Source organism: Salvia miltiorrhiza, chromosome 6 (genome assembly GCF_028751815.1).
Source record: "Salvia miltiorrhiza cultivar Shanhuang (shh) chromosome 6, IMPLAD_Smil_shh, whole genome shotgun sequence".
In the NCBI taxonomy this organism is placed as follows: Eukaryota; Viridiplantae; Streptophyta; class Magnoliopsida; order Lamiales; family Lamiaceae; genus Salvia; species Salvia miltiorrhiza.
Window position 1 is genome coordinate 36,984,928 of NC_080392.1, and position 21,703 is coordinate 37,006,630.

Here is a 21,703-nt window from a genome sequence, read left to right on the forward strand (position 1 = left end):
AGAAGGATCACGCAAATGTATTTGGGAGTTATGCCCAACCTTAAAAAGTTTGGGTAATTTCGCCAACATTCGTACGACTTCATGGTATTGGATCTGTGTGACTCCATACTTGGGAATTGCTTCCACCAAAAAGCTCATGCACTCACAAATATCAAAATATTCTGCCATAGAATTCCTATCTTAAGCTCGAGGCATGATGGCGGATGGCTAGCTCTTCTTCTTCCTTGTCGTCAGCGCTGGACCCGTCAGCACTGGACTCGGCTTCTTTCTCTTCTGCGGGCTGCTCTGTATGGTCAGAGACAAACCTCGCTGGAAGCTCTGTAGGCTTTTCTTCTTCCGTTACGTCAGAGCTGGACTTTTTACCTCTGGACTCGTCAGCAATGGACTCGGCAGCACTGGACTTGTCAGGGCTGAACTATGCACAACACTAACAAACGAATTAAACGCACCAGGTGGAAAGAAAAGTAAAAACAAAACGTAAGGTAAATAAAGCAATTAAAAACTGAACGCCTAAAACCTTCCCCGGCAACGGCGCCAAAATTTGACTAAACTAGAAACACCTCTAGATTGACTTGCAATAGAACAAGGACATTCTAGCAGTGGTAAGTTAATCCAATGTCGTCTCTCAAGAAAGATCTTTAAGGGCTCTAATTATGTCACGAGAAAACAGTAAAGAAAGCAGTAAAGGTTGTCGTTTTAAAGCAGTAAAATTAAACTAAGACTTGTAAAGTAAACATAAATTAAAACTTAAACTTAGAATTAACTAGGCGAGAAAGAACAAAAGAAAGAACGTAAGCAATAAGAAACTATTAAAACCTAGGCAAGAACTTAAACGAACTTAAAGTAAAGCACTAAGAACTTAAACATAAACGCTAAGCAACTAAGAATTTAAAGACTTGTAAATTAAAAGCTCCTAATCTAATTGACATAAACTAAATTGCATAATTTAAAGGAAAGCATAAACATAATGAAAACGCATAATTTAAATTGCATAATTGAAAGTGCATAATTGAAATTGCATAATTTAAATAACATAATTAAACGTGCATAAACTAAACAAAGCAAGTAAATTGAAATAAATATTGAAATACCATAAATCTCTCGAAGGTGCAACCACTGTCACTTGATTACAAATTCGAAAGGAAAACTAAAGCAAAGCTAAACTTGAAAATAAACTAGAACAAGAAGTAACTAAAACTTGAAGAACTAAGAAAGCTTGTAAAACTTGTAAAACCTAAACTTTGGCTGCCTAGCGGAAGAATAATTCTCTAAGGACCGAACAAAGATTAGGGCAAATGATTTGATTCTAACTAAGTGCCGGAGGCAAAAGGATTATTTTCTTGATTCACGTTCAAGCCCCTTTTATAGACTTCCTTTCAACCCTAATTACCATAAAAAATGGCTTGCAAAACTGGACTCTTACAGATAAGTATCATGAAATCAAAGGAAACTCCAGCTGGCAGCGTGCTCTGCAAGTAAGGGTAGCTCTGGCTAAAAATCGCCAACTCTGGAAACATAAGGGGCTTAGGAAAGGTATGGCAGAGCTGGAAGTTTAGCTCTGTCAAGTCTTAGCTCTGCTCTGACAAGTTTGTTCTGCTTTGGAGAATTCAGCTCTGATAGTGAAGTTCAGCTCTGGAGATGGTCAGCTCTGACTATGAAAGTCAGCTCTGGCTCTGGCATTTTCGCTCTGCTCTGGCGCAGACTCATCCGCGCAGCTCTGCTCTGGCGAGCTTCTCTGCTCTGCTCTGCTCTGGCACGGGCTTTTCGGCTCTGGCGCGGGTTTTCAGCTCTGGCACGGGCTTTTCGGCTCTGGCACGGGCTTTTCAGCTCTGGACACCAGTTTGCGCCTAAAAACGCCATTCTAACCCAAAATCTCCAAAATAACACTCTTCCATCTATCAAATCAGAATCTCCTGCAAAGCATAAAACAAACCCATAAACGCACCAATTTCCAGGATATTTAGCTTAAAAAAAACACATGCAAACCCCTAAATTAAGAACAATTAAGCATAAATCATAGGGTAGAGCTGTTGGGAACCTTGTGGAATATCCTAATCCTTGTTTTGATGATACCAAAATCCATAGGTCTTAATTGTAATAGACTATAATTGTTTAAACTCAAGTGCTAGAGTTCGTTTCTAGTTTAGCTTGCGGTTCTGAAGACTGAAGGACGAAGGACTGAAGACTGAAGACTGAAGACTGAAGATACTAACTGAAGTATCAGTTGAAGAATCAGTTCGGAACTGATTACTTAATGCGTGCCGCGTGGACTCAGCGGACTGATACTAAAGTCAAGTATCGGTTAAACATTCTTCCTCAGACTGAACTTCCAACGTTCAAAAGGAAGCCACGTACTCACATAGTACAGCCGCATTAAATGCAGAGATCTCAGGATCATCCCTCGCTGTAGAGGTCATTCCTATTTGGTGGCTACTTTATTAGAGACGTCACATCTCCTGCTCAGCAACATAGCCGTTCCCACCAAACAAGAAACCTCGAAGATTGAAGCCTCAGCCCAAATTCGGAATGCTCTCCAACGGAAGAAATATTGAAGACATTCTCCGCCAACGGATCTATTCAAGCTCTCCTATAAATAGCGTTCGAGGATCACTTCAATCTTCACCGATTCAACGACATAAGCTGAAACTCTGCCAAAATAGTTTCTCATCCAAAAGCTTAACCTCCCCAAAGATTGAATCAAAGATGAGAATTCCAAAGCCAAAAATCAGTCACTACTGATTACACACATTCTCTTAGACCTTAGGCAAACCTCTGTTTACCTAGAAGCCTAGGTCAAACTTGTTCTTTGAAGTATAGTTGGCAAGTTTTCAAGCCTCCTTTCGAGAGATAGAATCGAGTGTTTGAGTGTTAAGGAGTTCAGGAAGGTACTCTGACTCCGTGAGATCCTAGCGCGGTTTGTGCTAGAAGTGAGAAATCCAACGCGAGTGAAGTGTTGGTACTGAAGAGTGGAATCTTCAGTGGTACGGTTGTGTGCACCCGGCAAGCACACAGTTCGGTTTGCAGTGCACCAGTTAAGCACTTGCGGAGTGGATTGTTGGTCTGATCAACCGACCGTGGATGTAGGAAGTGTTTTCCGAACCACGTAAAAGTCTATGTGTTATTTACAGCTTTCAGTTTTACATTCTTACTTGTGTTCTTTCATTTGATAAACTGAATACTGATTAACTGCAAAGAGAAACCTAAGACTAACAACGTGCTCAACCGAGGCTATTACGAAATAAAGTTATTTCTGCTGCGTATGATATCAGTCTGACTGATCTATCCTCTGATAGTCAGGAAGAGTGATATCATCTCTGTTTTAGCAAACTCGACTGAAGCCTTTACGTGCATCAGTTAAGTTTCAGTAACTTAATTGATAACTCCTTACTGAAGAGTTTTCAGTATTAGTCGTCAACCCTGTTTGATCAAAACTCCTTTTTGTTAAAAAGTGTCATAGTTTGCTTGTAAAGTTTCGTTTTGATCTCTATCTTGAGATCCCTCTGTCTTAGAGAAGAAAAATAGCCCATAGGTGTATTCTCCCCCCCACCCATACACCTATTCGAGACCTCCGGACCTAACAAGAGCATAGTAGAGTAGAGTATAGCAGAGTAGAGCAGAGTAGAGCGGAGTAGAGCAGAGCTTTGATAGATAAAAATAAAATAAAAATTAAATTTTTATTTACTTATATGGATTGAAACATTGAAATATCCAAATGCCTTTAATTATTTATACTCTCTCTGTCCCATTACAAAATGTTTCACTTTTCAAAATGGGATGTCTCATTACAAATGTCTCATTCATTTTTTGGCAATATATTCTCTCTATACATAATATTTAAATAATTTCCACCAACCCATTTTATCTACTTTATACACATTTCTTAATCTTTGTGCCCAAAAGTAATGAGACATCTGTAATGAAACGGAAGGAGTATTATTTAAACTAATTTTGCTTAATTCATATCCTATTGAAAGGGTGAGATTGAAGAAAATATAATTTGAAAGACAAAACTATTTAATCATACAAAATAAACGATCTCATAATGTTTATGTGGCCTTTGCAATCTGGATTTCGCCATTAGTATCCTTCCATCCACAAGTTGGGCTCAATATTGAGGCCCGTAATTTGGACATTCAATCTCTTCACAACATGTTAAAGTAAACTTAAGCTTAATATTATCACTTCAAAATAGATGGATAATATTATTACTTATTGAAGTGAAAAGGGAAATGGGAAAGAATGAAATTAGAAAATGATAAAAATAAAATAAAAATGAAGAAATAATTATTTTTCTACCCCTCATTTTTTTTCATGATAAATTTACGATCAAATAAAAATGCACCATTATATTTTAGTCATCGATTGTAACACCAATACCACTTCAGTTGAAAAAACTATGATTTTGATATTGGGGTAATGCAACGTATATTATCTATCAAATTTTATTCAAATGCAAGAAGCTAGTAGCCAAAATAAGTTTACGAAAGCTTCTGCGTGGAGTATGGACGTCATAATCAGTAAATTTGTTATTATTAAGAAATAATTAGAAGGTTATTACTTATTAGAGTTTGCTAATCCACCATTCAAATTTAATTTAATCATAATTAAGGTTTGAAGTAAATGTTTGATCATGCACACGTCGGCATAGGAGACTAGATCAAAGAAGTTTTACCCCCAAGGCCCCAACCACCAGCTCAAAAAATAAATGAAAATGGACTTTTTAAGTTTCCAAACTGAAATAAGGGAAAGAGTCAAGTAAGCATTTTTGTGGGACATTAAGTATTGAAGAAAATATATTAGGCCTTAAACAAGGATACCATACAATACAATGCAACTCACAAAAGTTTGAAGAAATGCAAAAAGATCACAAAAGACTACGTCTTAGATGCTACACCCGATGAAATATATCGTGTATAATACCCACACTCCGTTTACGCACACCCTGTATTTTGACAAGGTATACCACACCTATGAAATCCACCCAGTATAACATCGCAAAATGTTTTATTAATGTTTGGCAAATGAGACACTAACCCTCTATTACTCTCTTAGCTCCATCCAAAGTGTTCTTTAGCAACATGGCAACTGTCATCGGCCCGACACCACCGGGAATCGGAGTGATGCATCCGGCCGTCTTACATGCTTCCTGAAAATCTACATCCCCAACAAGCCGATAACCAGATTTCTTACTAGGATCATCCACAACATTGGTTCTCACATCAATTACAACAGCACCGGGTTTGATCCAACTGCCCTTGATCTAAAAATCGAGTAGCTTGATCCGTTAGTAAAAGTAATCTTTCATACATCAGCACATCACATGGAGAAAACACTACACAAAGTTAAGTTGTAACAAGGCCAAAGGAAATCGTGATATGATTCTCGTTACCATTGCTGCTTGTCCTACAGCAGCGATAATAATGTCAGCATTTCGAACAATGCTCTCGGGTTCTTTGGTACGAGAATGGACCATAGTGACGGTAGCATCTTCCTTTAGGAGGAGCAGGGAAACCGGCAAACCAACTATGTTACTCCGACCTACCACAACAACATTCTTTCCCTTAATAGTAATGCCATGGCGGGTTAGAAGCTCGATGCAACCATGTTTATTAGAAAAAAACACAGATATAAGTGACGAATTTACTCCATAAAAATCTAGTGAAGTAATATATTTCAGAAATGGAAAGCCAATTAGGAAGTAGCATTTAAATAGCATCTAAGGTAGTGCACTTGTATATTATTACCTTTAGGGTGCACGGAACAAACAGGGATCTCTGCCTTTCATTGCTAATTTACCAATGTTCAGAGGGTGAAATCCATCCACATCCTTTCCCAGGGATATCTCAGTTAAAATTTTCTCTTCGTTTATATGTTTAGGCAACGGGAGCTGACCCAGTATACCTACAACAACCAAACATAAATTCTTTTGCTTTTCAATTTTCCAACTTCAAAATATTAGGTCAGAACAACAACGTATATTTTGAAAGGATCTTACAATCTACGAGGAAAATTGATAAAAACCATCATAATAACACAAAATCAAGGCATATGGATATATGTTAAATCAATCTTAACTCGACACTGCTCCCATGAAATTTATTTCTACAAAGCTTATGAGTTTCAAAGGTTTAGGTACACTAAGAAATATACATCTAAGCAGATACAACTACAAAATGATTGCACGAACAAACAAGCAACAAACACAAATCCAACAACTAATATGAACCGTAGAAACTCAGATGAATTTTGTACATTTAGCTAACCAACCATGAACATAAGGATTGGCATTCAATTCATGAATTTCGCATATCAACTCAGATTCGGATACTGCTCTGAACAAGCAAAAGACTCAAGTTTCAAACGGGTAAATCATCAAATTCATCTCTGCAGAGTCTACGAGATTCAAAAAGACATTTCTTGGCACAGTACTCAATATGCATGATACATCCGAGCCGATACGACTACAACATGATCACACGAACAAACAGGCAAAATACACATATCTAGAAAACAATCAAACCCAAGAAACTCGATGACTGCAACAAATTTAGCTCACCAACCATGAACATCAGGATTTACATTCAGTTCATGAACTTTGCTAATCAATTCAGATTCGGATACATTCTCTAGTAGGTCCAAATCAATCGACTTGATTCCAACTTCTGCACAAGCTTTCCTTTTCATATTCACATAGCTCTGTGAATCCTTCCTTTGCCCTACAATCATAACAGCTAGACCAGGAACCTGAAATCAACTCCAAAAACCTACAATTAATAGAGCATTTTGCATTCTTGCCAATATCACAGCTACAAATGAAGTAAATCTGAAGCGAGAGAAAGAGAGAGAGAGAGACCTTGATGTACGTTTCAGAGAGGCGGCAGACTTCGGCGGCGATCTTCGATCGGATTGTTTGGGCGACTGCTTTGCCGTCGATTATAGTAACCTTGTGATCCGACATGGTTGTGGGTTGACAGAGATTTGCAGCTAGATTATGATCAACTGAATGGTGATTCGTGATTGTGTAGTGTAGTCTGTAGATAAACATCAGCATCAGGCAGCGAGAATTGTTGTTTGGAAATTTATACTTTGCGCCTACGAACTTGTACGTTGGCCTGGAAGCACGAATATGGATCTCTAGTTAGTCTTTTGTTTGGCATCACAAAGGCCCAAAATCTAGGCCTACAATACATACATTTTCTCCTTTCTTCTATTGGGCTCATCACCTACATGTGTTTGGATTTTTGCCTAAACATAAAATAACATTAACCATTCAAAACCTCACCACTATAACGCTACAAAATCAAATTCTTAATCTTTGTTAAGAGATAATTAAGCTGTAATACCCCGTTCATTTTAGCTAAGTTTAGAATAATTTTAAACTTAGAAATTGATTTTACGCTTTGTTAAGAGATAATTGATTTTAAACTTAGAAATTGATTTTACATAGAATAAAATTGATTTTATTGAAAATTAAGAAGATAAATATTAATATATATATATATATATATATATTCATACAGTATAATAAACGATCTCATAATGTTTATGTGGCCTTTGCAATCTGGATTTCGCCATTAGTATCCTTCCATCCACAAGTTGGGCTCAATATTGAGGCCCGTAATTTGGACATTCAATCTCTTCACAACATGTTAAAGTAAACTTAAGCTTAATATTATCACTTCAAAATAGATGGATAATATTATTACTTATTGAAGTGAAAAGGGAAATGGGAAAGAATGAAATTAGAAAATGATAAAAATAAAATAAAAATGAAGAAATAATTATTTTTCTACCCCTCATTTTTTTTCATGATAAATTTACGATCAAATAAAAATGCACCATTATATTTTAGTCATCGATTGTAACACCAATACCACTTCAGTTGAAAAAACTATGATTTTGATATTGGGGTAATGCAACGTATATTATCTATCAAATTTTATTCAAATGCAAGAAGCTAGTAGCCAAAATAAGTTTACGAAAGCTTCTGCGTGGAGTATGGACGTCATAATCAGTAAATTTGTTATTATTAAGAAATAATTAGAAGGTTATTACTTATTAGAGTTTGCTAATCCACCATTCAAATTTAATTTAATCATAATTAAGGTTTGAAGTAAATGTTTGATCATGCACACGTCGGCATAGGAGACTAGATCAAAGAAGTTTTACCCCCAAGGCCCCAACCACCAGCTCAAAAAATAAATGAAAATGGACTTTTTAAGTTTCCAAACTGAAATAAGGGAAAGAGTCAAGTAAGCATTTTTGTGGGACATTAAGTATTGAAGAAAATATATTAGGTCTTAAACAAGGATACCATACAATACAATGCAACTCACAAAAGTTTGAAGAAATGCAAAAAGATCACTAAAGACTACGTCTTAGATGCTACACCCGATGAAATATATCGTGTATAATACCCACACTCCGTTTACGCACACCCTGTATTTTGACAAGGTATACCACACCTATGAAATCCACCCAGTATAACATCGCAAAATGTTTTATTAATGTTTGGCAAATGAGACACTAACCCTCTATTACTCTCTTAGCTCCATCCAAAGTGTTCTTTAGCAACATGGCAACTGTCATCGGCCCGACACCACCGGGAATCGGAGTGATGCATCCGGCCGTCTTACATGCTTCCTGAAAATCTACATCCCCAACAAGCCGATAACCAGATTTCTTACCAGGATCATCCACAGCATTGGTTCTCACATCAATTACAACAGCACCGGGTTTGATCCAACTGCCCTTGATCTAAAAATCGAGTAGCTTGATCCGTTAGTAAAAGTAATCTTTCATACATCAGCACATCACATGGAGAAAACACTACACAAAGTTAAGTTGTAACAAGGCCAAAGGAAATCGTGATATGATTCTCGTTACCATTGCTGCTTGTCCTACAACAGCGATAATAATGTCAGCATTTCGAACAATGCTCTCGGGTTCTTTGGTACGAGAATGGACCATAGTGACGGTAGCATCTTCCTTTAGGAGGAGCAGGGAAACCGGCAAAACAACTATGTTACTCCGACCTACCACAACAACATTCTTTCCCTTAATAGTAATGCCATGGCGGGTTAGAATGTAATAACCCGCTCATTTAATTATATTAAAACTCGTAATGCGATAATTATTTATTGCATCATTCAGTAATAAAATCCAGTGGTTATCAATAATTTGATTTCGACTTATGACTTTGAGTTATATAGTACTTGAAGCAGAGTTATTATTTTATTTCACGTGAGGAACCACGATAAGGATTATTGAGCAATAAATAATTATTATTTCAGATTATAACTGACTTAGCAAAGTCATGTTATTTATTAAGTGCAATAGAAATATTATTTATATTATTAGTTGTTATTATTTTTGTACTTGCTTAAGTCGTGAATTTATTCCGGCTTGTGAGGAGAATTAAATCTTCGGATTTAATTTAGATATTAGATCAACGAACGAATTAAATCTACGGATTTAATTTAGATTTATTTTACAGTCTATCGGTACTAACAAGCGAGTAATCAGATATCGAGTAGATGCACAAACACGAGATATTTACAAAAACCCGGAACTAGTATCTCATTGAACAAGTGATACACTATTATAGATTTGGATTTATCAAGATAGAATGATTTTACCTATTGCATCAAAGTCTACATTTACAAGCACCATCCTTCCTACTCCCACTCTATACTACCCTACTACATCAAAAGTAGATAAAAAAGAAATGAGTATGTGTGTGCAAAAATCTGCAACACCATTCCCTTTCCCCTATGCCAGCCGCCCCGCTCCTCCAATCCCATTCTCCCTGCCCCTCCTACCTATTCTCTAGCACCCTCAAGTGTGCAGCCTCCATCCACCCTTTATTCCACACCCAACAACTTCATTTTGTTCCAGATTTCAGCAGCAAAATAACCTCCACTTCGTTCCCATTCTACACTTAGAAAGTTTCAGGACAGCAGGGGCCTTCATACCTTCTCTGCCAGGAGGTAAACTTCTTTAACTCTCTTCAATTCCTCCAAGATTTCACCTGCATTAATGCAAAGAACATTCATTTCAGTTCAGTCAATCATCCCAGTTCGTTAAACTCAACGGCAATCAGCCAACCAACAGTCATTCCCAAGGTATTAATTCTATACCAAACATCCATTTCAGTTCGCATACATACCAAAGCATGATCAGTATCTAATGATAGAAAACCATTGTAGACATAATGGACTTAGCAAAGCTGCATTCTTTATAGTACAAACACCAACTACATCATGATTCATTCATGGTTACCTCACGCTATAGAACTTAGCAGAATCACCAAAAATACTCTCGTGAGCAAATGGCAGTTATATGTAGTTTTAATGTGCATACTGAGTTACACAAAGCAAGAGGAGATTACGCCTTGTCTTTAATTCATGTTGAGAGCCGATAGCAAGAGGGTCGAAATTTTTACTTAACTTTAGTGTGAGGAATGGGCGGCTGCCTGCTCTGAATCGGAAACGACACACCTCCGCTCGGTCGGAACGGCGACGGCGCGACGAGGCAGAACCCTGCTGCTTGTCGGAGCATGACGGACCGAAAAGGAAGAGCCGAACGCCGGAGAGGCAGCGGCGCCTCAAGACAGTCCAGCAACGCGGCGAATCTCGCCGGCCATCCAGTCGCAGCGGCGGCAGATCTTCGACGGCAAGGAGAGCGGCGGAGGTGGAAAGAAATCAGAGCTCGACTCCCTGCCCACCTTGACGACTGAATCGAGACCCGAACGGTTCGGAGAAGAAGGCGAGACGACGCCGGCTTCGCCGATTGACGGCCTGGGAACCGCGGCGGCGGCGGCGATAGTTATAGGCCGAGATTAGGGCTCAGATCTTGGAGCGACCTCCCCTGATTTTGAGAGACGACAACAGAGGAAATTTCGGACGCAACGGTGCGACGAGCGAGACCGGAATACGGCAGCGTCGCCGGCGATTTCAGGCGAGAAAGGGGGCTGACAGGTCGCGGCTTATTTTAGAGAATTAGGGCTCGATGACGCTGTTGGCTGATATGGTAAACTGAGGAGGAAGTGAGACGAGGGGAGAAGGTTCGTTTGGCGTCGACCTTGCCGGATTCCGAAGCCGCGCCGGCGAACCCCTCCGTGAAGAGAAACCGAGACTGATTATTGAGAGAGAGAGCTCGACTGTTCTGAGAGAGAGGGAGCGATAGCTCGACTGAATGAGAGAGAGAGAGATTCAGTTGGGCCCTTATTTTCATTTTAATTTGGGCTTCTCCCTTTTTACTCAAAATTTGGGCCTTTGTTATTTTATTCCAATTGGGCCGATTCTTTCATACTAAAGCCCAACTGCATTTGATTATAATTGGGCTGGTGTATTATCTCGGCTGGGCCTTGATTGATTAATTTATTTGAGCCCAACTATTCATTATTTATTCATTTGGGCCAAGAGTTATTTAATTACTTAAGCCAATGAGTTATTTCAATTGAGCCTTTCTTATTAATTATCTAAGCCCACTTCTACTTAATTAATTATTGGGCTGCCTTATGTTGAGCCTTTTAATTATTCGAACTCATAACATTTCAAATTCTCATTACTAAGCCCGATTAATTATAAGGATATAAAGCGAATGAGCTGAAGTATTTATTTATTTTCTATCGACTACGAGTAGCGGGATTTATTTAATTGGCGGATTAGAACACCCTGAAGAGAACAGATTAATTTTAGTTAATTATCCGGCTTCATGAGACGAGACTTAGCTTTTGTTTAAATCCGATAGCCTGGATTAACAATAGAAATTCCCTGATTATTATCTTGGAATAATAATTCATGCATAAGAGGATCATGCATCGTTAATTACGCATTCTCATTAATTGAAGATTTTCATCGAACAAATATCTTATATTATATTCTCGAAATAAAGGTCGAGCACGAGAGCAATAAATAGACTAAGAGCTACTGCACCACAACAAGAGTTGCTATCAGGTGGGCATTACTTTCGTATATATCAAATGAGCTTAAATGTTACGTTCAAGCAAGTTATTTCATGACAAAATCTTTGAGTTGAAGTTATTTCAAGTATTGTCTTGCCATAAAATGTTTCAATTTCAGTATGATATCTATCTGATGTGGCTTTGCCAAGTTATATAATCGAATTCGGGTCCTGAGCAGTTGATAGCTATCCTGCCAGGGCTAGTGTACACCAGTGACCGTGAGTCATCTAGCGGGTTGGCCGGTCAAGTGACCGTGAGAGGTGGCCACCTCTCCGGCACATAGCTTCAGATATGATGGATTATGAGAACTTAGACTGCAGTCGAACTTTAAGAATCACAAAAGAATTTAGTAAGCTTGGGCCTATTTCACGAAAACTCCCTTGCTGTACTGTTTATGATGGCATGACAATTTACAGTTTTGAAGCATGTATTTTTATACTTAGGCATACGTGCCCACTGAGTACTTTTGTACTCAGCCCTGCATATATTTCTAAATGTGCAGGTTGAGCAGCTGCTGGTGGTGATAAAGTGACGAGCGGAGTCTTTTGTCTTATCCTTACGTATTAATGAACTCTGGGGATACATGTCTTCATACATGTAATCAGAACCTTATTCCGCTGCGTACTCAGAAATATTATGTTATTTTGGCTAAGTCGGAATTATCCGAACTTACTAGTTTGTTTGAGTCAATATGACTTAACCTCCGTTATATTATAAATATTCCTTTTGTTAACAATGATTAAATACTATCCTTCCTTGTTTAATTATTCCCCTTTCTACCCCGTTTCTAATCTCCCTCCCTTAGTCACGGTTTTCCCGGCTTAATTACCCTTAATTAGGTCCGGTCGTGACATAGAAGCTCGATGCAACCATGTTTATTAGAAAAAAACACAGATATAAGTGACGAATTTACTCCATAAAAATCTAGTGAAGTAATATATTTCAGAAATGGAAAGCCAATTAGGAAGTAGCATTTAAATAGCATCTAAGGTAGTGCACTTGTATATTATTACCTTTAGGGTGCACGGAACAAACAGGGATCTCTGCCTTTCATTGCTAATTTACCAATGTTCAGAGGGTGAAATCCATCCACATCCTTTCCCAGGGATATCTCAGTTAAAATTTTCTCTTCGTTTATATGTTTAGGCAACGGGAGCTGACCCAGTATACCTACAACAACCAAACATAAATTCTTTTGCTTTTCAATTTTCCAACTTCAAAATATTAGGTCAGAACAACAACGTATATTTTGAAAAGATCTTGCAATCTACGAGGAAAATTGATAAAAACCATCATAATAACACAAAATCAAGGCATATGGATATATGTTAAATCAATCTTAACTCGACACTGCTCCCATGAAATTTATTTCTACAAAGCTTATGAGTTTCAAAGGTTTAGGTACACTAAGAAATATACATCTAAGCAGATACAACTACAAAATGATTGCACGAACAAACAAGCAACAAACACAAATCCAACAACTAATATGAACCGTAGAAACTCAGATGAATTTTGTACATTTAGCTAACCAACCATGAACATAAGGATTGGCATTCAATTCATGAATTTCGCAGATCAACTCAGATTCGGATACTGCTCTGAACAAGCAAAAGACTCAAGTTTCAAACGGGTAAATCATCAAATTCATCTCTGCAGAGTCTACGAGATTCAAAAAGACATTTCTTGGCACAGTACTCAATATGCATGATACATCCGAGCCGATACGACTACAACATGATCACACGAACAAACAGGCAAAATACACATATCTAGAAAACAATCAAACCCAAGAAACTCGATGACTGCAACAAATTTAGCTCACCAACCATGAACATCAGGATTTACATTCAGTTCATGAACTTTGCTAATCAATTCAGATTCGGATACATTCTCTAGTAGGTCCAAATCAATCGACTTGATTCCAACTTCTGCACAAGCTTTCCTTTTCATATTCACATAGCTCTGTGAATCCTTCCTTTGCCCTACAATCATAACAGCTAGACCAGGAACCTGAAATCAACTCCAAAAACCTACAATTAATAGAGCATTTTGCATTCTTGCCAATATCACAGCTACAAATGAAGTAAATCTGAAGCGAGAGAAAGAGAGAGAGAGAGACCTTGATGTACGTTTCAGAGAGGCGGCAGACTTCGGCGGCGATCTTCGATCGGATTGTTTGGGCGACTGCTTTGCCGTCGATTATAGTAACCTTGTGATCCGACATGGTTGTGGGTTGACAGAGATTTGCAGCTAGATTATGATCAACTGAATGGTGATTCGTGATTGTGTAGTGTAGTCTGTAGATAAACATCAGCATCAGGCAGCGATAATTGTTGTTTGGAAATTTATACTTTGCGCCTACGAACTTGTACGTTGGCCTGGAAGCACGAATATGGATCTCTAGTTAGTCTTTTGTTTGGCATCACAAAGGCCCAAAATCTAGGCCTACAATACATACATTTTCTCCTTTCTTCTATTGGGCTCATCACCTACATGTGTTTGGATTTTTGCCTAAACATAAAATAACATTAACCATTCAAAACCTCACCACTATAACGCTACAAAATCAAATTCTTAATCTTTGTTAAGAGATAATTAAGCTGTAATACCCCGTTCATTTTAGCTAAGTTTAGAATAATTTTAAACTTAGAAATTGATTTTACGCTTTGTTAAGAGATAATTGATTTTAAACTTAGAAATTGATTTTACATAGAATAAAATTGATTTTATTGAAAATTAAGAAGATAAATATTAATATATATATATATATATATATATATTCATACAGTATAATAAACGATCTCATAATGTTTATGTGGCCTTTGCAATCTGGATTTCGCCATTAGTATCCTTCCATCCACAAGTTGGGCTCAATATTGAGGCCCGTAATTTGGACATTCAATCTCTTCACAACATGTTAAAGTAAACTTAAGCTTAATATTATCACTTCAAAATAGATGGATAATATTATTACTTATTGAAGTGAAAAGGGAAATGGGAAAGAATGAAATTAGAAAATGATAAAAATAAAATAAAAATGAAGAAATAATTATTTTTCTACCCCTCATTTTTTTTCATGATAAATTTACGATCAAATAAAAATGCACCATTATATTTTAGTCATCGATTGTAACACCAATACCACTTCAGTTGAAAAAACTATGATTTTGATATTGGGGTAATGCAACGTATATTATCTATCAAATTTTATTCAAATGCAAGAAGCTAGTAGCCAAAATAAGTTTACGAAAGCTTCTGCGTGGAGTATGGACGTCATAATCAGTAAATTTGTTATTATTAAGAAATAATTAGAAGGTTATTACTTATTAGAGTTTGCTAATCCACCATTCAAATTTAATTTAATCATAATTAAGGTTTGAAGTAAATGTTTGATCATGCACACGTCGGCATAGGAGACTAGATCAAAGAAGTTTTACCCCCAAGGCCCCAACCACCAGCTCAAAAAATAAATGAAAATGGACTTTTTAAGTTTCCAAACTGAAATAAGGGAAAGAGTCAAGTAAGCATTTTTGTGGGACATTAAGTATTGAAGAAAATATATTAGGTCTTAAACAAGGATACCATACAATACAATGCAACTCACAAAAGTTTGAAGAAATGCAAAAAGATCACTAAAGACTACGTCTTAGATGCTACACCCGATGAAATATATCGTGTATAATACCCACACTCCGTTTACGCACACCCTGTATTTTGACAAGGTATACCACACCTATGAAATCCACCCAGTATAACATCGCAAAATGTTTTATTAATGTTTCGCAAATGAGACACTAACCCTCTATTACTCTCTTAGCTCCATCCAAAGTGTTCTTTAGCAACATGGCAACTGTCATCGGCCCGACACCACCGGGAATCGGAGTGATGCATCCGGCCGTCTTACATGCTTCCTGAAAATCTACATCCCCAACAAGCCGATAACCAGATTTCTTACCAGGATCATCCACAGCATTGGTTCTCACATCAATTACAACAGCACCGGGTTTGATCCAACTGCCCTTGATCTAAAAATCGAGTAGCTTGATCCGTTAGTAAAAGTAATCTTTCATACATCAGCACATCACATGGAGAAAACACTACACAAAGTTAAGTTGTAACAAGGCCAAAGGAAATCGTGATATGATTCTCGTTACCATTGCTGCTTGTCCTACAACAGCGATAATAATGTCAGCATTTCGAACAATGCTCTCGGGTTCTTTGGTACGAGAATGGACCATAGTGACGGTAGCATCTTCCTTTAGGAGGAGCAGGGAAACCGGCAAAACAACTATGTTACTCCGACCTACCACAACAACATTCTTTCCCTTAATAGTAATGCCATGGCGGGTTAGAATGTAATAACCCGCTCATTTAATTATATTAAAACTCGTAATGCGATAATTATTTATTGCATCATTCAGTAATAAAATCCAGTGGTTATCAATAATTTGATTTCGACTTATGACTTTGAGTTATATAGTACTTGAAGCAGAGTTATTATTTTATTTCACGTGAGGAACCACGATAAGGATTATTGAGCAATAAATAATTATTATTTCAGATTATAACTGACTTAGCAAAGTCATGTTATTTATTAAGTGCAATAGAAATATTATTTATATTATTAGTTGTTATTATTTTTGTACTTGCTTAAGTCGTGAATTTATTCCGGCTTGTGAGGAGAATTAAATCTTCGGATTTAATTTAGATATTAGATCAACGAACGAATTAAATCTACGGATTTAATTTAGATTTATTTTACAGTCTATCGGTACTAACAAGCGAGTAATCAGATATCGAGTAGATGCACAAACACGAGATATTTACAAAAACCCGGAACTAGTATCTCATTGAACAAGTGATACACTATTATAGATTTGGATTTATCAAGATAGAATGATTTTACCTATTGCATCAAAGTCTACATTTACAAGCACCATCCTTCCTACTCCCACTCTATACTACCCTACTACATCAAAAGTAGATAAAAAAGAAATGAGTATGTGTGTGCAAAAATCTGCAACACCATTCCCTTTCCCCTATGCCAGCCGCCCCGCTCCTCCAATCCCATTCTCCCTGCCCCTCCTACCTATTCTCTAGCACCCTCAAGTGTGCAGCCTCCATCCACCCTTTATTCCACACCCAACAACTTCATTTTGTTCCAGATTTCAGCAGCAAAATAACCTCCACTTCGTTCCCATTCTACACTTAGAAAGTTTCAGGACAGCAGGGGCCTTCATACCTTCTCTGCCAGGAGGTAAACTTCTTTAACTCTCTTCAATTCCTCCAAGATTTCACCTGCATTAATGCAAAGAACATTCATTTCAGTTCAGTCAATCATCCCAGTTCGTTAAACTCAACGGCAATCAGCCAACCAACAGTCATTCCCAAGGTATTAATTCTATACCAAACATCCATTTCAGTTCGCATACATACCAAAGCATGATCAGTATCTAATGATAGAAAACCATTGTAGACATAATGGACTTAGCAAAGCTGCATTCTTTATAGTACAAACACCAACTACATCATGATTCATTCATGGTTACCTCACGCTATAGAACTTAGCAGAATCACCAAAAATACTCTCGTGAGCAAATGGCAGTTATATGTAGTTTTAATGTGCATACTGAGTTACACAAAGCAAGAGGAGATTACGCCTTGTCTTTAATTCATGTTGAGAGCCGATAGCAAGAGGGTCGAAATTTTTACTTAACTTTAGTGTGAGGAATGGGCGGCTGCCTGCTCTGAATCGGAAACGACACACCTCCGCTCGGTCGGAACGGCGACGGCGCGACGAGGCAGAACCCTGCTGCTTGTCGGAGCATGACGGACCGAAAAGGAAGAGCCGAACGCCGGAGAGGCAGCGGCGCCTCAAGACAGTCCAGCAACGCGGCGAATCTCGCCGGCCATCCAGTCGCAGCGGCGGCAGATCTTCGACGGCAAGGAGAGCGGCGGAGGTGGAAAGAAATCAGAGCTCGACTCCCTGCCCACCTTGACGACTGAATCGAGACCCGAACGGTTCGGAGAAGAAGGCGAGACGACGCCGGCTTCGCCGATTGACGGCCTGGGAACCGCGGCGGCGGCGGCGATAGTTATAGGCCGAGATTAGGGCTCAGATCTTGGAGCGACCTCCCCTGATTTTGAGAGACGACAACAGAGGAAATTTCGGACGCAACGGTGCGACGAGCGAGACCGGAATACGGCAGCGTCGCCGGCGATTTCAGGCGAGAAAGGGGGCTGACAGGTCGCGGCTTATTTTAGAGAATTAGGGCTCGATGACGCTGTTGGCTGATATGGTAAACTGAGGAGGAAGTGAGACGAGGGGAGAAGGTTCGTTTGGCGTCGACCTTGCCGGATTCCGAAGCCGCGCCGGCGAACCCCTCCGTGAAGAGAAACCGAGACTGATTATTGAGAGAGAGAGCTCGACTGTTCTGAGAGAGAGGGAGCGATAGCTCGACTGAATGAGAGAGAGAGAGATTCAGTTGGGCCCTTATTTTCATTTTAATTTGGGCTTCTCCCTTTTTACTCAAAATTTGGGCCTTTGTTATTTTATTCCAATTGGGCCGATTCTTTCATACTAAAGCCCAACTGCATTTGATTATAATTGGGCTGGTGTATTATCTCGGCTGGGCCTTGATTGATTAATTTATTTGAGCCCAACTATTCATTATTTATTCATTTGGGCCAAGAGTTATTTAATTACTTAAGCCAATGAGTTATTTCAATTGAGCCTTTCTTATTAATTATCCAAGCCCACTTCTACTTAATTAATTATTGGGCTGCCTTATGTTGAGCCTTTTAATTATTCGAACTCATAACATTTCAAATTCTCATTACTAAGCCCGATTAATTATAAGGATATAAAGCGAATGAGCTGAAGTATTTATTTATTTTCTATCGACTACGAGTAGCGGGATTTATTTAATTGGCGGATTAGAACACCCTGAAGAGAACAGATTAATTTTAGTTAATTATCCGGCTTCATGAGACGAGACTTAGCTTTTGTTTAAATCCGATAGCCTGGATTAACAATAGAAATTCCCTGATTATTATCTTGGAATAATAATTCATGCATAAGAGGATCATGCATCGTTAATTACGCATTCTCATTAATTGAAGATTTTCATCGAACAAATATCTTATATTATATTCTCGAAATAAAGGTCGAGCACGAGAGCAATAAATAGACTAAGAGCTACTGCACCACAACAAGAGTTGCTATCAGGTGGGCATTACTTTCGTATATATCAAATGAGCTTAAATGTTACGTTCAAGCAAGTTATTTCATGACAAAATCTTTGAGTTGAAGTTATTTCAAGTATTGTCTTGCCATAAAATGTTTCAATTTCAGTATGATATCTATTTGATGTGGCTTTGCCAAGTTATATAATCGAATTCGGGTCCTGAGCAGTTGATAGCTATCCTGCCAGGGCTAGTGTACACCAGTGACCGTGAGTCATCTAGCGGGTTGGCCGGTCAAGTGACCGTGAGAGGTGGCCACCTCTCCGGCACATAGCTTCAGATATGATGGATTATGAGAACTTAGACTGCAGTCGAACTTTAAGAATCACAAAAGAATTTAGTAAGCTTGGGCCTATTTCACGAAAACTCCCTTGCTGTACTGTTTATGATGGCATGACAATTTACAGTTTTGAAGCATGTATTTTTATACTTAGGCATACGTGCCCACTGAGTACTTTTGTACTCAGCCCTGCATATATTTCTAAATGTGCAGGTTGAGCAGCTGCTGGTGGTGATAAAGTGACGAGCGGAGTCTTTTGTCTTATCCTTACGTATTAATGAACTCTGGGGATACATGTCTTCATACATGTAATCAGAACCTTATTCCGCTGCGTACTCAGAAATATTATGTTATTTTGGCTAAGTCGGAATTATCCGAACTTACTAGTTTGTTTGAGTCAATATGACTTAACCTCCGTTATATTATAAATATTCCTTTTGTTAACAATGATTAAATACTATCCTTCCTTGTTTAATTATTCCCCTTTCTACCCCGTTTCTAATCTCCCTCCCTTAGTCACGGTTTTCCCGGCTTAATTACCCTTAATTAGGTCCGGTCGTGACATAGAAGCTCGATGCAACCATGTTTATTAGAAAAAAACACAGATATAAGTGACGAATTTACTCCATAAAAATCTAGTGAAGTAATATATTTCAGAAATGGAAAGCCAATTAGGAAGTAGCATTTAAATAGCATCTAAGGTAGTGCACTTGTATATTATTACCTTTAGGGTGCACGGAACAAACAGGGATCTCTGCCTTTCATTGCTAATTTACCAATGTTCAGAGGGTGAAATCCATCCACATCCTTTCCCAGGGATATCTCAGTTAAAATTTTCTCTTCGTTTATATGTTTAGGCAACGGGAGCTGACCCAGTATACCTACAACAACCAAACATAAATTCTTTTGCTTTTCAATTTTCCAACTTCAAAATATTAGGTCAGAACAACAACGTATATTTTGAAAAGATCTTGCAATCTACGAGGAAAATTGATAAAAACCATCATAATAACACAAAATCAAAGCATATGGATATATGTTAAATCAATCTTAACTCGACACTGCTCCCATGAAATTTATTTCTACAAAGCTTATGAGTTTCAAAGGTTTAGGTACACTAAGAAATATACATCTAAGCAGATACAACTACAAAATGATTGCACGAACAAACAAGCAACAAACACAAATCCAACAACTAATATGAACCGTAGAAACTCAGATGAATTTTGTACATTTAGCTAACCAACCATGAACATAAGGATTGGCATTCAATTCATGAATTTCGCAGATCAACTCAGATTCGGATACTGCTCTGAACAAGCAAAAGACTCAAGTTTCAAACGGGTAAATCATCAAATTCATCTCTGCAGAGTCTACGAGATTCAAAAAGACATTTCTTGGCACAGTACTCAATATGCATGATACATCCGAGCCGATACGACTACAACATGATCACACGAACAAACAGGCAAAATACACATATCTAGAAAACAATCAAACCCAAGAAACTCGATGACTGCAACAAATTTAGCTCACCAACCATGAACATCAGGATTTACATTCAGTTCATGAACTTTGCTAATCAATTCAGATTCGGATACATTCTCTAGTAGGTCCAAATCAATCGACTTGATTCCAACTTCTGCACAAGCTTTCCTTTTCATATTCACATAGCTCTGTGAATCCTTCCTTTGCCCTACAATCATAACAGCTAGACCAGGAACCTGAAATCAACTCCAAAAACCTACAATTAATAGAGCATTTTGCATTCTTGCCAATATCACAGCTACAAATGAAGTAAATCTGAAGCGAGAGAAAGAGAGAGAGAGAGACCTTGATGTACGTTTCAGAGAGGCGGCAGACTTCGGCGGCGATCTTCGATCGGATTGTTTGGGCGACTGCTTTGCCGTCGATTATAGTAACCTTGTGATCCGACATGGTTGTGGGTTGACAGAGATTTGCAGCTAGATTATGATCAACTGAATGGTGATTCGTGATTGTGTAGTGTAGTCTGTAGATAAACATCAGCATCAGGCAGCGATAATTGTTGTTTGGAAATTTATACTTTGCGCCTACGAACTTGTACGTTGGCCTGGAAGCACGAATATGGATCTCTAGTTAGTCTTTTGTTTGGCATCACAAAGGCCCAAAATCTAGGCCTACAATACATACATTTTCTCCTTTCTTCTATTGGGCTCATCACCTAC

General features: G+C 38.2%; 3 protein-coding genes across 3 annotated transcripts; all 3 read right to left on the bottom strand.

Moving 5' to 3' along the window:
* Positions 1 to 4,930: 4,930 nt before the first annotated feature.
* Positions 4,931 to 6,997, bottom strand: LOC130989367 (bifunctional protein FolD 2-like). Its single transcript, XM_057913328.1, has 5 exons — positions 6,854 to 6,997; positions 6,561 to 6,744; positions 5,758 to 5,901; positions 5,390 to 5,643; positions 4,931 to 5,260 (listed from the first exon to the last, which is right to left on the bottom strand). The coding sequence occupies exons 1-5, from the start codon at positions 6,956 to 6,958 to the stop codon at positions 5,030 to 5,032; spliced, it is 918 nt and encodes a 305-aa protein (XP_057769311.1). The 5' UTR covers positions 6,959 to 6,997; the 3' UTR covers positions 4,931 to 5,029.
* A 1,431-nt stretch (positions 6,998 to 8,428) lies between these two features.
* On the bottom strand, positions 8,429 to 14,195 carry LOC130989368 (bifunctional protein FolD 2-like). Its single transcript, XM_057913329.1, has 6 exons — positions 14,091 to 14,195; positions 13,798 to 13,981; positions 12,995 to 13,138; positions 9,946 to 9,966; positions 8,887 to 9,095; positions 8,429 to 8,757 (listed from the first exon to the last, which is right to left on the bottom strand). Exons 1-6 carry the CDS (start codon positions 14,193 to 14,195, stop codon positions 8,527 to 8,529), a joined length of 894 nt encoding a protein of 297 aa, XP_057769312.1. The 3' UTR covers positions 8,429 to 8,526.
* Positions 14,196 to 15,765: 1,570 nt separating this feature from the next.
* LOC130990851 (bifunctional protein FolD 2-like) lies at positions 15,766 to 21,434 on the bottom strand. The gene is made up of 6 exons (XM_057915081.1): positions 21,330 to 21,434; positions 21,037 to 21,220; positions 20,234 to 20,377; positions 17,185 to 17,205; positions 16,126 to 16,334; positions 15,766 to 15,996 (listed from the first exon to the last, which is right to left on the bottom strand). The coding sequence occupies exons 1-6, from the start codon at positions 21,432 to 21,434 to the stop codon at positions 15,766 to 15,768; spliced, it is 894 nt and encodes a 297-aa protein (XP_057771064.1).
* Positions 21,435 to 21,703: the final 269 nt, after the last annotated feature.

Coding starts and splice junctions, on each gene's coding strand:
- LOC130989367 (XM_057913328.1), bottom strand. CDS start 6,958: ATGTCGGATCACAAGGTTACTATAATCGACGGCAAAGCAGTCGCCCAA. Junction 6,745..6,853: donor TCTCTGAAACGTACATCAAG/GTCTCTCTCTCT, acceptor AGTTGATTTCAG/GTTCCTGGTCTAGCTGTTAT. Junction 5,902..6,560: donor TGTAAATCCTGATGTTCATG/GTTGGTGAGCTA, acceptor TGGTTGTTGTAG/GTATACTGGGTCAGCTCCCG.
- LOC130989368 (XM_057913329.1), bottom strand. CDS start 14,195: ATGTCGGATCACAAGGTTACTATAATCGACGGCAAAGCAGTCGCCCAA. Junction 13,982..14,090: donor TCTCTGAAACGTACATCAAG/GTCTCTCTCTCT, acceptor AGTTGATTTCAG/GTTCCTGGTCTAGCTGTTAT. Junction 8,758..8,886: donor TTGTAGGACAAGCAGCAATG/GTAACGAGAATC, acceptor CTCGATTTTTAG/ATCAAGGGCAGTTGGATCAA.
- LOC130990851 (XM_057915081.1), bottom strand. CDS start 21,434: ATGTCGGATCACAAGGTTACTATAATCGACGGCAAAGCAGTCGCCCAA. Junction 17,206..20,233: donor CAGAGATCCCTGTTTGTTCC/GTGCACCCTAAA, acceptor GAAGGTATGAAG/GCCCCTGCTGTCCTGAAACT. Junction 16,335..17,184: donor CCCCTGCTGTCCTGAAACTT/TCTAAGTGTAGA, acceptor TTAAATGAGCGG/GTTATTACATTCTAACCCGC.